This window comes from Eutrigla gurnardus (genome assembly GCF_963514095.1).
Source record: "Eutrigla gurnardus genome assembly, chromosome: 18".
NCBI classification, from domain to species: Eukaryota; Metazoa; Chordata; class Actinopteri; order Perciformes; family Triglidae; genus Eutrigla; species Eutrigla gurnardus.
The window spans coordinates 14,943,734-14,957,641 of record NC_139929.1 but is presented as its reverse complement, the minus strand read 5'-3'; the positions used below and the strand labels follow the sequence as shown (position 1 = coordinate 14,957,641).

General features: G+C 42.4%; 1 protein-coding gene across 1 annotated transcript; it reads right to left on the bottom strand.

The window, feature by feature from the left end:
• Window positions 1–6,716: 6,716 nt before the first annotated feature.
• On the bottom strand, window positions 6,717–12,701 carry LOC311028874 (leucine-rich repeat-containing protein 28-like; the record flags this gene model as incomplete). The annotated part of the gene is made up of 6 exons (XM_084033669.1): window positions 6,717–7,979; window positions 8,092–8,281; window positions 10,673–10,842; window positions 10,979–11,081; window positions 11,170–11,376; window positions 12,590–12,701. Coding segments are annotated over 6 exons (852 nt in total), but the record flags the coding sequence as incomplete, so codon positions are not given.
• Between the last annotated feature and the right edge of the window lie 1,207 nt (window positions 12,702–13,908).

Sequence of the window (13,908 nt, the reverse complement as noted above, 5' to 3'; positions counted from 1 at the left end):
AGTTGAGAGTTGGGGGAGATGTCTTCTGGGAGGGAATAGGCGTGAATGAGGAGCTGATGTCATTTACTTTCTTGGTAAAGTAAGTTGCAAAGTCATCGGCAGTAAGGAAGGAAGGGGGCGGAGGGGTAGGAGGGGTGAGGAGGGAAGAGAACATGGAGAAGAGTTTCCTGGGGTTGGAGGCAGAAGAGTTGATCTTTGCCAGGTAGAAGGCAGATTTAGCTGCCGAAACAGTTGATGTGAAGTCAGAGAGGAGGAGGTGGTAGTGAGCAAGGTCCTCGTGCTGTCCCGATTTCTTCCATTTTCTCTCTGACGCTCGCAACAATGATCTGTTGGTTCGCAGAGGTTCAGACAGCCAGGGAGGGGGGGGAGATGATCGCGCCGGTCGTGCGATTGGGGGACAGAGAGTGTCCAAAGAAGAGGCGAGTGAGGACATCAGGATAGAGGAGGCTTCCTCAGTAGGCATTAAGGAGAACTGTTCCGAGGATGGGAGCGAGGAGATAACAGTTGAGGAGAGAGCGGAGGGAGTGAGGGATTTCAGGTTGCGGCGGCTGGTGACCATTCGAGGCGTAGAGGGGAGGGATGTGGTGGGCTTCATGGGGAGGGAGAAAGTCACAAAGTGGTGGTCGGACACGGTGAGCGGGGTAACAGAGATTGCCGAGATGCCACAGGATCTTGTGAAGACAAGGTCAAGTTGGTTCCCGGCCCGGTGAGTTGGTGGAGAGGGGGAGAGCGTAAGGTCAAATGCGGAAAAGAAGTCGATGAATTCAGATGAGTGCAGCTTTCCCGAGTGGATGTTGAAGTCACCGAGGACGACGAGCGGTGTGCCATCATCAGGGGAGCAGCTCAGGAGGGCATCCATCTCATCCAAAAAGTCACCAAGAGGACCGGGTGGGCGATAGATCACTATGATGTTGAGTTTGAAAGGAATAGTGACAGCGGCGGCGTGAAATTCAAGCGTAGATCGGGGTAGGTGGTCGAGAGGAAGGACCTGGTAGGACCATGTGGGTGAGATGAGGAGCCCAGTTCCTCCTCCTCGCCCTGTTCGTCTTGGGGAGTGTGAAAATGAGTAGGCAGTTGAAAGGGCAGCTGGAGTGGCAGTGTTTTCTGGGGTGATCCAGGTCTCTGTGAGGGCCAGGAAGTGGAGAGACTGCAGGGAGGCATAGGCTGAGATGGTGTCCGCCTTCTTGACTGCAGACTGGCAGTTCCACAGCCCCCCTAGTACTTCAAGTTCCTTACCGGTGGAGATTGGTGGGTAGCAGAGATTGGATGGGTTACAGCCTCGAATGAAGGGACTTCGGTAAAATCTTCTCCAGTGCGATGTCCTGACTGGGATAAGACACATGGCTGCGAGGGGGGGGGGGGGGGGGGGTTGAGATGTTATACCTACCTCAATGGGCTTCCTCGATGGACTCCCACAGATAGACTCCCTTGTCTTTGTTCAGCTGTCTTGACTCCCACAGATAGACTCCCTTGTCTTTGTTCAGCTGTCTTGACTCCCACAGATAGACTCCCTTGTCTTTGTTCAGCTGTCTTGACTCCCACAGATAGACTCCCTTGTCTTTGTTCAGCTGTCTTGACTCCCACAGATAGACTCCCTTGTCTTTGTTCAGCTGTCTTCGTTCTGATGGCCCGACGCTGCAGCTGACGCTGTAGTGACAGCCTTTTAAGTGCTCAATTTACCGCAAGTTCTGACTGTGGCTCCTCCTTCCCTCTAATCAAGTCTATTCACTACAGGTGAGCTGGCTCAAACAAGCTGATTGCTCACTTACCATAGACAGCTTCACAAGAAGTTCAACAACAAGCTATCAATACTAGACTAAATGTTACCACTAGCTTTACACACACACAATGCCTAAACCCAAATCTACAATTAGTTTCTGACTTACCAACAAGAGACAAAGCAGCTTCCTTCCTTTCTCCAGACCAAATGTGGTTTGAAGAGAACTACTGCTGTCCTTTAAGTTCTGACTGGGGCTCCTCCTTCCCTCTAATCAAGTCTATTCACTACAGGTGAGCTGGCTCAAACAAGCTGATTGCTCACTTACCATAGACAGCTTCACAAGAAGTTCAACAACAAGCTATCAATACTAGACTAAATGTTACCACTAGCTTTACACACACACAATGCCTAAACCCAAATCTACAATTAGTTTCTGACTTACCAACAAGAGACAAAGCAGCTTCCTTCCTTTCTCCAGACCAAATGTGGTTTGAAGAGAACTACTGCTGTCCTTTAAGTTCTGACTGGGGCTCCTCCTTCCCTCTAATCAAGTCTATTCACTACAGGTGAGCTGGCTCAAACAAGCTGATTGCTCACTTACCATAGACAGCTTCACAAGAAGTTCAACAACAAGCTATCAATACTAGACTAAATGTTACCACTAGCTTTACACACACACAATGCCTAAACCCAAATCTACAATTAGTTTCTGACTTACCAACAAGAGACAAAGCAGCTTCCTTCCTTTCTCCAGACCAAATGTGGTTTGAAGAGAACTACTGCTGTCCTTTAAGTTCTGACTGGGGCTCCTCCTTCCCTCTAATCAAGTCTATTCACTACAGGTGAGCTGGCTCAAACAAGCTGATTGCTCACTTACCATAGACAGCTTCACAAGAAGTTCAACAACAAGCTATCAATACTAGACTAAATGTTACCACTAGCTTTACACACACACAATGCCTAAACCCAAATCTACAATTAGTTTCTGACTTACCAACAAGAGACAAAGCAGCTTCCTTCCTTTCTCCAGACCACTCCTGCCTTTGCCCCTCCCTTCTCTCTCCCTCCCTCTCTCCTGCACCTCAAGCTTCTGCCTCATGAATGTGTGTAACTCCTCTGGGCCCATTTCAACCTCCTCAAGAAACCTTTCAGCCGCCTCCACCACAATTTTGATAGCATCAGACCTTTTAGTAATATTCCTTGCTGCCCACACAACATCTACCATGAATGCAAGAAGTGACTTTTTTTCGTCTGTCCGCATTGTATCCCCTTTTCCTGGCAACGGGTGAGCACTGGTCCCCACTGGCCTGTTAGCTTCCCCTGTGCCCTTAACTTGTCTTATTGCCTCTGCATAAGACATATCCTTCCCGGCTCTTACTTTCTCCACTTCCACAGCTGTTATATGGGACTCACACCCTCTGAAGGAAGTAATATGTTTACCACCACAATTGCAGCACTTTGTTTTCTCCACCTTGCATTGCTTAAAGTCATGGTCCCCCCCACACTTTCCACATCTCCTGTCCCCTCTACATGCAGCTGCTGCATGCCCAAAACGTTGGCATTTGTAACAACGCAATGGTGGACGTCTGTACTCTCTCACTGTAAAACTCATATACCCTAGGAATACTCGTGCTGGCATGGTTTCCTGCTTGAAGGTCAGCAATACAGCTGTGCCATCTTGTTTGAATCTGCGGGCAGACTCAATCTCAGCTCCCTTTATATTTTCAATTAAGGCACTCTCAGTGATGTCGGGGCTAATGTAAACTACTCCCTTAACCCCTCCGCCCCCAGGAACGAAACACTCAATTGGCCTGTTAAGTAAATGACGTACTTTCATGGCCTTTGCTTTATGACCATGTGATTTACAGAAAACTAGAATGTTTCCATTCGTCAGCATTCTCACATTGAGTACACCTCCCATTTGATCTTTTATTTCATCCGACAGTTTGAGGGGATTTAAAGCTTTATCATTTTTATCTTTGAACTTAACAAGAAACTTGTATTCTCCTTCTTCCTGGACCTTTGGAACCTTCCGGCTGCCTTGATCACTGTCCCCCTCACTATTTGATTCATCAGACCTGTCCCTTTTATTGCCCTCAACCTTCTTTCTGTTTCCCTTTCCCCCTTGGCCACCTCCCGAAGCCATCCCAAAACTATCCCCTCACGGGGAAGCCTTGATCGATTGTTGTTGTTGTTGTTGTTATTATTAGTATTAGTATTATTATTATTGTTGTTGTTGTTGTTGTTGTTGTTATTATTATTATTCATTTATCCGTTGCCATTATTAATTGTACCAGCTGCACTCGCAACTGTGTTGTTTTGATTCTGATACACATTCTCAATGTATCATTGCCATTTTTTTTACTCATTTTCTTTCTCATATTCACTTATTATTATTCATTTATCCGTTGCTATTATTAATTGTATCAGCTGCACTCGCAACTGTGTTGTTTTGATTGTGATGCACATTCTCAATGTACCATTGCCATTTTTTTTACTCATTTTCATTTTCATTCTCATATTCACTTATTATTATTCATTTATCCGTTGCTAAAATATACATTTATACATTACATTTATAAATTTACATTAACTTACATCATATATTTAAATGTGTTAATAAGCCTGTGTTTTTATGTGCCCCTTGCCGAATGTTTTGTAATAGGAGGGAGGGGGGTGGAGGGTCATTGTTCTACCAATATCTCTGTGTAACTAAAACATGGACGTAGATATATGTATACATGTATGCATTTGTACTTTTATTTTTAGTTATTTTATTTCATTTTTCTAATACTGTGTTCCTTCCCTGTAAATTGTATAGGATTTCAGATTATTTAATTGAGCTGCACTCACACCTGTGTTGTTTTGATTGTTCATTGTTCGACATCTATCTCTGTGTATCTAATACATGAACGTAGATATATGTATACATGTATGCATTTGTACTTTTATTTTCATTTTTAGTTATTTTATTTTATTTTTCTAATACTGTGTCTCTGTGTATCTAATACATGAATGTAGATATATGTATACATGTATGCATTTGTACTTTTATTTTCATTTTTAGTTATTTTATTTTATTTTTCTAATACTTTGTCTCTGTGTATCTAATACAGGAATGTAGATATATGTATACATGTATGCATTTGTACTTTTATTTTCATTTTTAGTTATTTTATTTTATTGTTCTAATACTGTGTTCCTTCCCTGTAAATTGTATAGGATTTCAGATTATTTAATTGAGCTGCACTCGCACCTGTGTTGTTTTGATTGTTCATTGTTCTACCTCTATCTCTGTGTAAGTAATCCATGAATGTAAACATATGTATACATGTATGCATTTGTACTTTTTTTTCATTTTTAGTTATTTTATTTTATTTTTCTAAAACTGTGTTCCTATAAATTGTATAGGATTTCAGGACCTGTGTTGTTTTGATTGTGATGTGATTGTGATTGATTGTGCACACTCTCAATGTACCATTGCCATATTTTATTGTACCAGCTGCACTCGCACCTGTGTTGTTTTGATTGTTCATTGTTCTACCTCCATCTCTGTGTAAGTAATCCATGAATGTAAATATATGTGTACATGTATGCATTTGTACTTTTATTTTCATTTTTAGTTATTTTATTTTATTTTTCTAATACTGTGTTCCTATAAATTGTATAGGATTTCAGGACCTGTGTTGTTTTGATTGTGATGCAGTCTCAATGTACCAATGTGCCATTTTTTGTGCTCATTTTGATGAAAATAATTAAAAGATTTTTTAAATAAAAAAATAAAGTCATATATTTAATTTCACAAGCAGCCAAAATATTTTTTGTGCAGTTTAACCACAGTCACACACACACAAACGACGTATGACCTCCATGTTGACCTATAAGCAGTAAACACATATGCCAAGATGTGAGCGGGCCAGAGAGCATGATGGGAGCCTGAGGGCTAATCTATTCAGACAGAATACCCACCATTTTATGCCTGACTGCTAATATACTATACGTGTAGCAAAAGCCACACGCATTCGCAAATACACGGACTGTGCACTGAGATGCTTATAGTCTAATTCTAATATGACAACTAAAATCAAACAACAAAGGCAAAAACAATTACATTATCTTGTAAGATCTGTTTGATCTGTACTGACACAACATGATGGCCTTCAGTCATCTCAGTGTGACTGGTCCTGGATGCATGAAACAACAATTCTGAACGCATCCTTTATCACATATAACCCCAAAACGGTGAAATGACAATGCCAATATTATAATCTGAATTCAGTCAGTCTTGATGTGCACACCAGAAAATGAGTATTTAAAACAACTTCAAAAGGCTAATCTGATGATAACTGAACTAAAAGACTCATCTTTTAACTATTGCAGTTGCAAGAGCAGTATTCTGTGTTTGTATTAGCACAATAAGGATCTCACTGTATCACCATCGTATAAATAGTATTTTCATGTAAAGATCTAGATGCATGAGCATGTTATTTTGGTGCAGTGAAAGATTCCACCGAAACGGACAGCTTTGATATTACAATCCCCAAATCACTTGTCTATAATTGGATAAAAAAGTTTGAAGGCATAATCACAGATCCCAGGGGCTCCTATTTTGGGGCTGAATTTTCCAGTAACGCTAGGATTCTCACTGCTTGCAGCCGCCACTCAGGGACTGTGCAAAGAGGTGCAAGGCCACACCCGACCACCTGGCAGCTCAGTGTAAATATGCACTATTTAAGAATTTAACACCTTGGCCCGTGACGGAGGATTACAAGATTCAAATGACAAATGGTTCTGTGCATTCAGCATTTATTATTTGTCTCAGCTCAGCATGGATGATGGAGCAGATTGTATTTCTGGAGGGGGTGGGGGGCCCGTGACAGGCAGATTAACCAGAGAAATGAACGGACAGAAAGACACCTGCAGAGGTTAGTCAGAAAGAAAAAACACAATAAACTACACATGAAAACTGTTTTAGGAAAAGTTTTCAACTGTATCACAGGGATAATAACAGTATATTCTTTATTAAATGATGCATCAAGAATCTACGGACACTTTCCATGTTATGATCTGTCAGCGTAATAAATTAGACCGAATCACGCTGTGCAGGCACACAGATACGTGAGCAGGGGAACATGGCGGTGTGGGACGTACAGGAGATTCAAAGCAATCATCTGTGGCCTGCAGGGATAATCACTGCAAAGCCCCACTGTCCCATTCACTGAGGATAAAACCCACTGCTTAATCTGTCAGTCTACAGAATCCACACACACACACACACACACAAACACACACACACACACACACACACACACCTTCAAGGTAGCGGACTTCTCAATAAAAGAAACGTGTGTAACTCAAATAAAATAGGAGGCAGGTGAGACTACACAGGAGTGCTGCTGGTGCGTCATGAAGAAGATCGCTAGTATGGCAGAGGAAGAGGCTGACTCAGGAGTTAAGCAAAGCTCCCCTGGCAAGCTTGACAACATCTTCCTGTTGCCAGGATGTTTGTGAGGTGTGTATCCCACACGCAGCAGAGCCAAAGAGCTCGACTGTCCTGACCTACTGACACCAACAACTCCCTGTTTAACAAATATGTGAGACGAATCCGTGGCTCATTTCACTGACTTGTACCCAGTTTTTATGAATACATTCATAATGATTCTCTAACAGGTCTGCTGAAAACGACACACATCAAATAAGATGCTCAATTGCATTGCTCACCTTTTCTTCAAAAATCAGTAAAAACAAACTGATTGTTAATACCTCGAATATGACTCCACAATCAATGGGACGTCGGTCGGTTTCACAAAAATCAAACAGTGCTTGTTTTTGAAAAGTGCCCTTTTGTTAGTAGTTACTTCTACTTAGGTCTAATACTGTTAATTTACGGTTCACACATGGTAGTTATTGTTTTGTTCCCCCACCACACACAGAAATACCATCCTGCCAGATGGTTGGATTCAAGAGCGCCATGTAGGTCTGAGTAAAGTGTGTTGAAGCGTTGCCGTCCATCATCTGACCCGCCTCAAACATCCACACGGGCTCCTTCTCTGTGGTTCTTCTTAGTATTGTCAATGACACACAGAGCTCGCAGACCCTCGAGATCCACACAAATTACAAGCTGTCATCCGCCACCTTGTGGAAGCCACTCAACAGCTCCGGAGCGAGTACAGGGGAGAGAAAACTACGTCATCCCTGGAGGTCAAAGGTCCGGAGGCAGCGACTGGAGCAGCAGTAGGCCACAAAACTCACAGTCGTCCTTCAGAGGAAAAAAAGTGTGAGAAAGATGAAATCAAATCAAATATGAAATGACATTTATAGTTATCTGTCAACAATGGAGCAAAAGAGGGAAGTTGCTGCATGTTTCTGACCTGAGGTGCACTCCTGCCAGTGCAGTGTCACGGAGGGGGAAGAGTTTGGGGTAGATGATGGTAAACATGAAGAGTTTGGGGTAGATGATGGTGAACATGGTCTGACTGCAGCGGTGGCAGTGGCCCAGGGGGAACTGCAGCAGGTCCAGCAGGCTCTTGGGGAGGGCGATGGGAGGCAGCAAGTTGAAGTCTAAAAACACAGCAGTACAGGAAGTATTCAGAACACAATACAGTGAAAAGTGATTTGAAATAAAATTATTAGTGTTTTTTCTGAATGCTTAAAGACCAACAGTGATTCCTGAAGGACTGGCTCTGAAACCATTAACACTTGTAGCCAGTGTATTTAACAAGAGTGCCAAACTGAATGCACGTTCTCTGCTTTACAATCATTTTGCCAGAAAAAAAACTACAACAACCAACTTGCTCAAAAAACACATTTTCCATCTCCAGGGATAGGCGTTTTCATTTGGTTTGTTTATTGCTTCTTACTTGACTTAGTTTACGTTCATAAAGCTCCAAGCTTTGAAATGCAATCATAGCTCTCTCCTAGGGCTGTCACAATATCTGATTTCCACTACATGATTATCGTGGACAAAGAACTCACAAAAAACCTATTGTTTAACTTTAACTTTGTTTGTTACTTTGTCTCTTTTTGGCAAATAAATGACACTCAAAATATGAGTGTAGGGTAAGTGTGTAACTCTACAAGTGAAACAAGAACAATCACACAAATGGACTGTGAAAAGGCAACCAGATCAATCAATCAATCAATCAATCAAACTTTATTTATAGAGCGCTTTTCATACATGTTCATGTAACACAAAGTGCTTACCAGAAATTAAAAGCAGCAGCAGCAACAGTTAAAACAACAGCCCCCCCTCCATCCCACCCCACCACGCACACACACGCGCACGCACGCACGCACACACACACACTATGAAGGTAAATCGATGTCAAAACACTTAGAAAGATGCGCAGCAGCGTGTGTCTGAACGCATGGTTATTTGTTATGCGTGCGTGCGTGCGTGCGTGCGTTGTCGTGCGCAGGTTGTATGTCACGCGTAACAAGAAGCTGCGTACATATGAAGCAGCGTGCGCACGTCTGTCTGTCACTGTTTGACAAATGTTGTTACGCGTTCACACGCACGTGCGGTCGCAGATTCTGATGCTGCGCGGCCGGAATTGATCTGCTGTGCGCACCTACTCCGCGTAACTTGAACGCGTAATGTAGTTGGCCTGTTCATTTCAGTCAACCAGGGGAGGCAACTACATTACACGCTTATGTTACGCGGAGTAGTTGCGCACAGCAGATCAACTTCCGGCCGCGCAGCATTAGAATCTGCGACCGCACGTGCGTGTGAACGCGTAACAACATTTGTCAAACAGTGAGAGACAGACGTGCGCACGCTGCTTCATATGTACGGCGCTTCTTGTTACGCGTGACAGAGTCTGCGCACGTCGTTTCCGCGTACATGTGAGCGCCTGACAAAAATGTTCAATTATCTTCATGCGAGCGTTAATGCGTGCGTTCGCTAAAAAACGCATGAATGTTACGCGTAGTTACTCTGCGTAATGTGATCACAGGCGTGCAGCAGCCATCACGCGTGAATGTGCGCGTGAACGCGTGACCATTATAAGTCAATGAGGAAACTACATTACACGTCAGGCGCTGTGTGCTGCACAGGCGTCAAAGCACGCGGGTGTGACGCGTTCAGTTGATAGTTGCGCAAGTAATATGAAACGATTCTGACGCCATACACACACACACACACACACACACACACACACACACACACACACACACACACACACACACACGCACACACACACGTGACACACAAGTGAGTAATAATAAATAACTATCCATCCATCCATTGTCTACCGCTTATCCTGTATTCAGGGTCACGGGGGGGCTGGAGCCGATCCCAGCTGACATTGGGCGAAGGCAGGGTACACCCTGGACAGGACGCCAGTCTATCACAGGGCCGACATGTAGAGACAAACAACCATTCACGCTCACATTCACACCTACGGGCAATTTAGAGTCACCAATCAACCTATCCCCATAATAAATAACTAAATAGTGATAAATGAAACAGGGCATTAACAACAGGTATTGCAGAACTGAGGAACTGAGGAAACGCTATCATCGATGTATTTCACCGAGGAGACACTAGAGGCAGTAAAATAAATAAAATAAAGATAAAATAATAAAACTCTAAAACAAACTAAGAGAAGAAAAGAAGAAAAAAAAAAAAGAGGTTTAAAAGTCGGAGAAAAAAAAGAAAAAAAAAAGAACCAGCTGATGAACTGATGAACAAAAAAATCCATTAGGCTTAACATCTGCTATCAATGCGATGACTGTCCACAGACACAACATCATTTTTGGAGAGTAGAGGAGTATCTGGATATTATTTATATGATACCAATATATAATTTTTTTAATATTTAGGTTAATGCCAATAAGGACAAGTGGCTGTTTTAGGGAGGGAAAAATCAAAGTGTAAAGCTTGTATGCTGTTGATGCAGGAGTACTACAGGTAATGCCATGACACTGTGTGAAGCCAGCGTTACTCCTCACCTGTTGGGCGGTGGTGGTAGATGCGATATAGGGCTCTCATGGCGATCTCCTCCAGGGGAACCACGTTGTCCGTCTCTGAGCCCACCACCTTCACTTCAGCAGGAAGCCCGACCAGAGCCTCACTCAGCACCTCACCCGCCACCTCACCCCGGTCACCCTCCAACACTGGGCTGACACGCCACACCTGTACGGGAGCAACATTTCTTCCCATCATATTTTTTCTTACTTTGCATACGTTGTTCTATTCAATTACTATTCTATATCTAATTGAGTTGAACTGATCCAAGTCAGAGTAAGCTGTATTACCCGCTGCAGCCGATGACCTTGTTATACAAGTAGGAGGGAAGGCCTTTTAGGTCCACATTGTTGTCCACAAACACAAACTGCAGCTCTCGGGATCTGCCCAGATCTGAAACACACAGATATTAACATTGCCTCCCTCACGATATACAGTATACATCCCCATGGTAAAACACGGATAAGGGGCTATTACTGACCGAGAGGCAGAAAGGTCAGTCGGTTAGCGGCCATTGAGAGCTGGTTGAGGCGGTGGAGCCAGCAAAGCTGCCGCGGAACGTGGCTCAACAGGTTGTGGTCAGCGGTCAGATTCTGCAGAGAAATACAGCGGTGCAGCCGAACTGGTAGAGACATCAGCTGGTTCATGGACACGTCCAGAGTGTCCAGGTCCTGCAGATCTCCAATCTCTGAAGGTATCAGACAGACATGAGAGACAGAGCCCGGAACAGTCTTTCCAAATGACATCTCTACGACTAAAATAAAATACATCTCAGAATAAAACAGCACAATGCTGATGGGATAGTTTGGAACTTTACAGTTCAACCACCGGCTATTGAGGTTGGTACCTGTGTGTTTCTTAATATCACATTTCCTTATGCTGCTGTATTTTGTGAGTAAGAGGATTCAGTCACTTTAGAACAGGTAAAAAAGAAAAGAGGTCAGAGAGACTGCTGCCTGTGACTTTTTGTAAATCGGACTCGACTCTAAATTGCAGTGAAACTTGACAAAAAATAAGGAAGGCAGCAGATCTTGAATTGGCAAACAGATCTCTGACTGCAACGGGGAAAACACACCACCTGTGTGAGCAGTGCTCCATAAATACTACTGCCTTTCAATTGATGATTGTTATTATTATTTAGAAATGAGCACATGCTTCTTAACCATTTTTCTGTCTAAAATAAATATAAAAGATTGATATTGAATTGAAATGAAACGTTCTGGCCCACTATGAAATGCAAACTGTGTAGAAAGAAGGAGTGCAGAGGAGGCAGCAGCAACGGCGTCTGTGTGGAGACCACAGGTCACCGCTCACACAGACGCTGAGGCCCGGCATTAAGATACGAGGATGGACATGTGGATCGTCATTTGTGAGTTCACAAGCACTTCAAATAGTAAACTAATCAACTGAGGTTGAAAACACAAAATCATGATATACCATTAAAATGTTAAACAATAATTGTTAATCCTCCATAATAAAATTGAATGACAACAAAATCATCTGGATTGTTTGATTTAATTACGATAGCTGTTTCTACATTTGCAGTAAAGACACATTTCTGTCTCTCAGGATGTTGATGAGTACAATGAGTGAGGCTGTTCTCCCTTTTCTCTTCAGTTTGATTGAAACGCTCTATTGCCCTCTGCTGGCAAATTAAATACTTACAACTAAATTCAGACTGGTATTCTCAAAGAAAAGAATTGACAATGAACAATCATCTATTTGCTTGATTTTATATGTGAATGAAGTATAAATGTATTTCCATTTAGAGAATCATACACAGACAAGCAATTTAGATGTACAGTATATCTGTATATATTTACTTCTTCTTAACTTTACTGTATGTTTGCCTATAAATAAAGCTGAAGAAGACCACAAGACAGACAGCTGCTGTGTTTTACCTGGAGGAAGGCATTTCAGATGATTATTGGACAGTCTCAGGTGCCGTAGAGACCTCAGTCGGCCAATCTCTGGACAGAGAAACTGGAGGGCGTTGTTGGCCAGGTTTCCAATAGTTGCGGATCAAACCAAAGGTGCCCTCATCATGGTGAAAAGATAACTTTAACCAGCACGTTTTATATGTTATGTTAAATCAGTGTTAATACATTAATGTGACATATTTGTGATGTTACAGCTTGAACATCTCATCGTTATTGTCATTGTTGGTTTGCTGGTTAAATATTTTTCTTGAAGGTTTTCAGCAGTCCCTATTTAATATAGTTGAATCCGTACTTTAGCACAGTGTAAACAACATAAACTGAAAGCATCACAAGTATAACAATCATGCAATAAGCATTTGGTAACGATGTCCGTGACCTTTTCTGAAAAACTTTCTCAAAGTAGGGCAACAATGGATTCAAATATTTTTGAGTGAAAGTGTCAAATAAATCAGTGTAGACAGGAAAAGTATTATGCCATAACAGAGGGCTCACCTTCAGGAATAATTACTATGTTGTTTGAGTGCAAATACCTTAAATGGGGGGAAAACAACAAATGTTACAATATGAATTGACAATTCAAAATCAAATCTCTGTTAGTGTTCAAAAACGGCATGAGGCCTTTTATTTTCTGGAGTCAACTGTTGGACAAACATCTATGTGTCTGTAAGTTACCATTTAGGAATTAATCAGTCTTATTCAGGGCAAAAGATTACAACACATGTTCACAGACTGCATGTGGTGGACCACTAAGATTCACCAGCCACCGTTCCCATTATGCCAGCCAATATAATGTCATGGAAAGTAGTTTCAGGTGACTCTTTTCTGTCAAATAACAATTGATCCAAATATGTGTAAAAAAAAAAAAAAAAAACAGCTTTGCTCAATACTCACAATTCAATTAGATTTGGAAGCTTCTGAGCAAGATTGTCAGGCTGATAGAAAGAGAAAACAGAAAGAATCAGTAACTGTTACAGAGAATAAACTCATCATCTGGTCACTTTTGTCGAACTAACCCACTTCATTTCACTGGAAGTAACAAATACTTTCTCTGGCACTGCCAAATAAGTCCCATTCAATATGTCATCATAACAGGGCTCTCAAGTCACATTTCAACCTGGTCACACGCTCACACGCCACACCTAGTATTTCTCACGCAGCTAAATTACCAGGATTACGGCAAACTCAGATGAGAAATGTGCTTTATAGCTGGGGGAATGCAGATGTGCAACTTTACATTCATGTGATGTTCCACCAGATGGCGCTCATCTCAACCTGTCTTT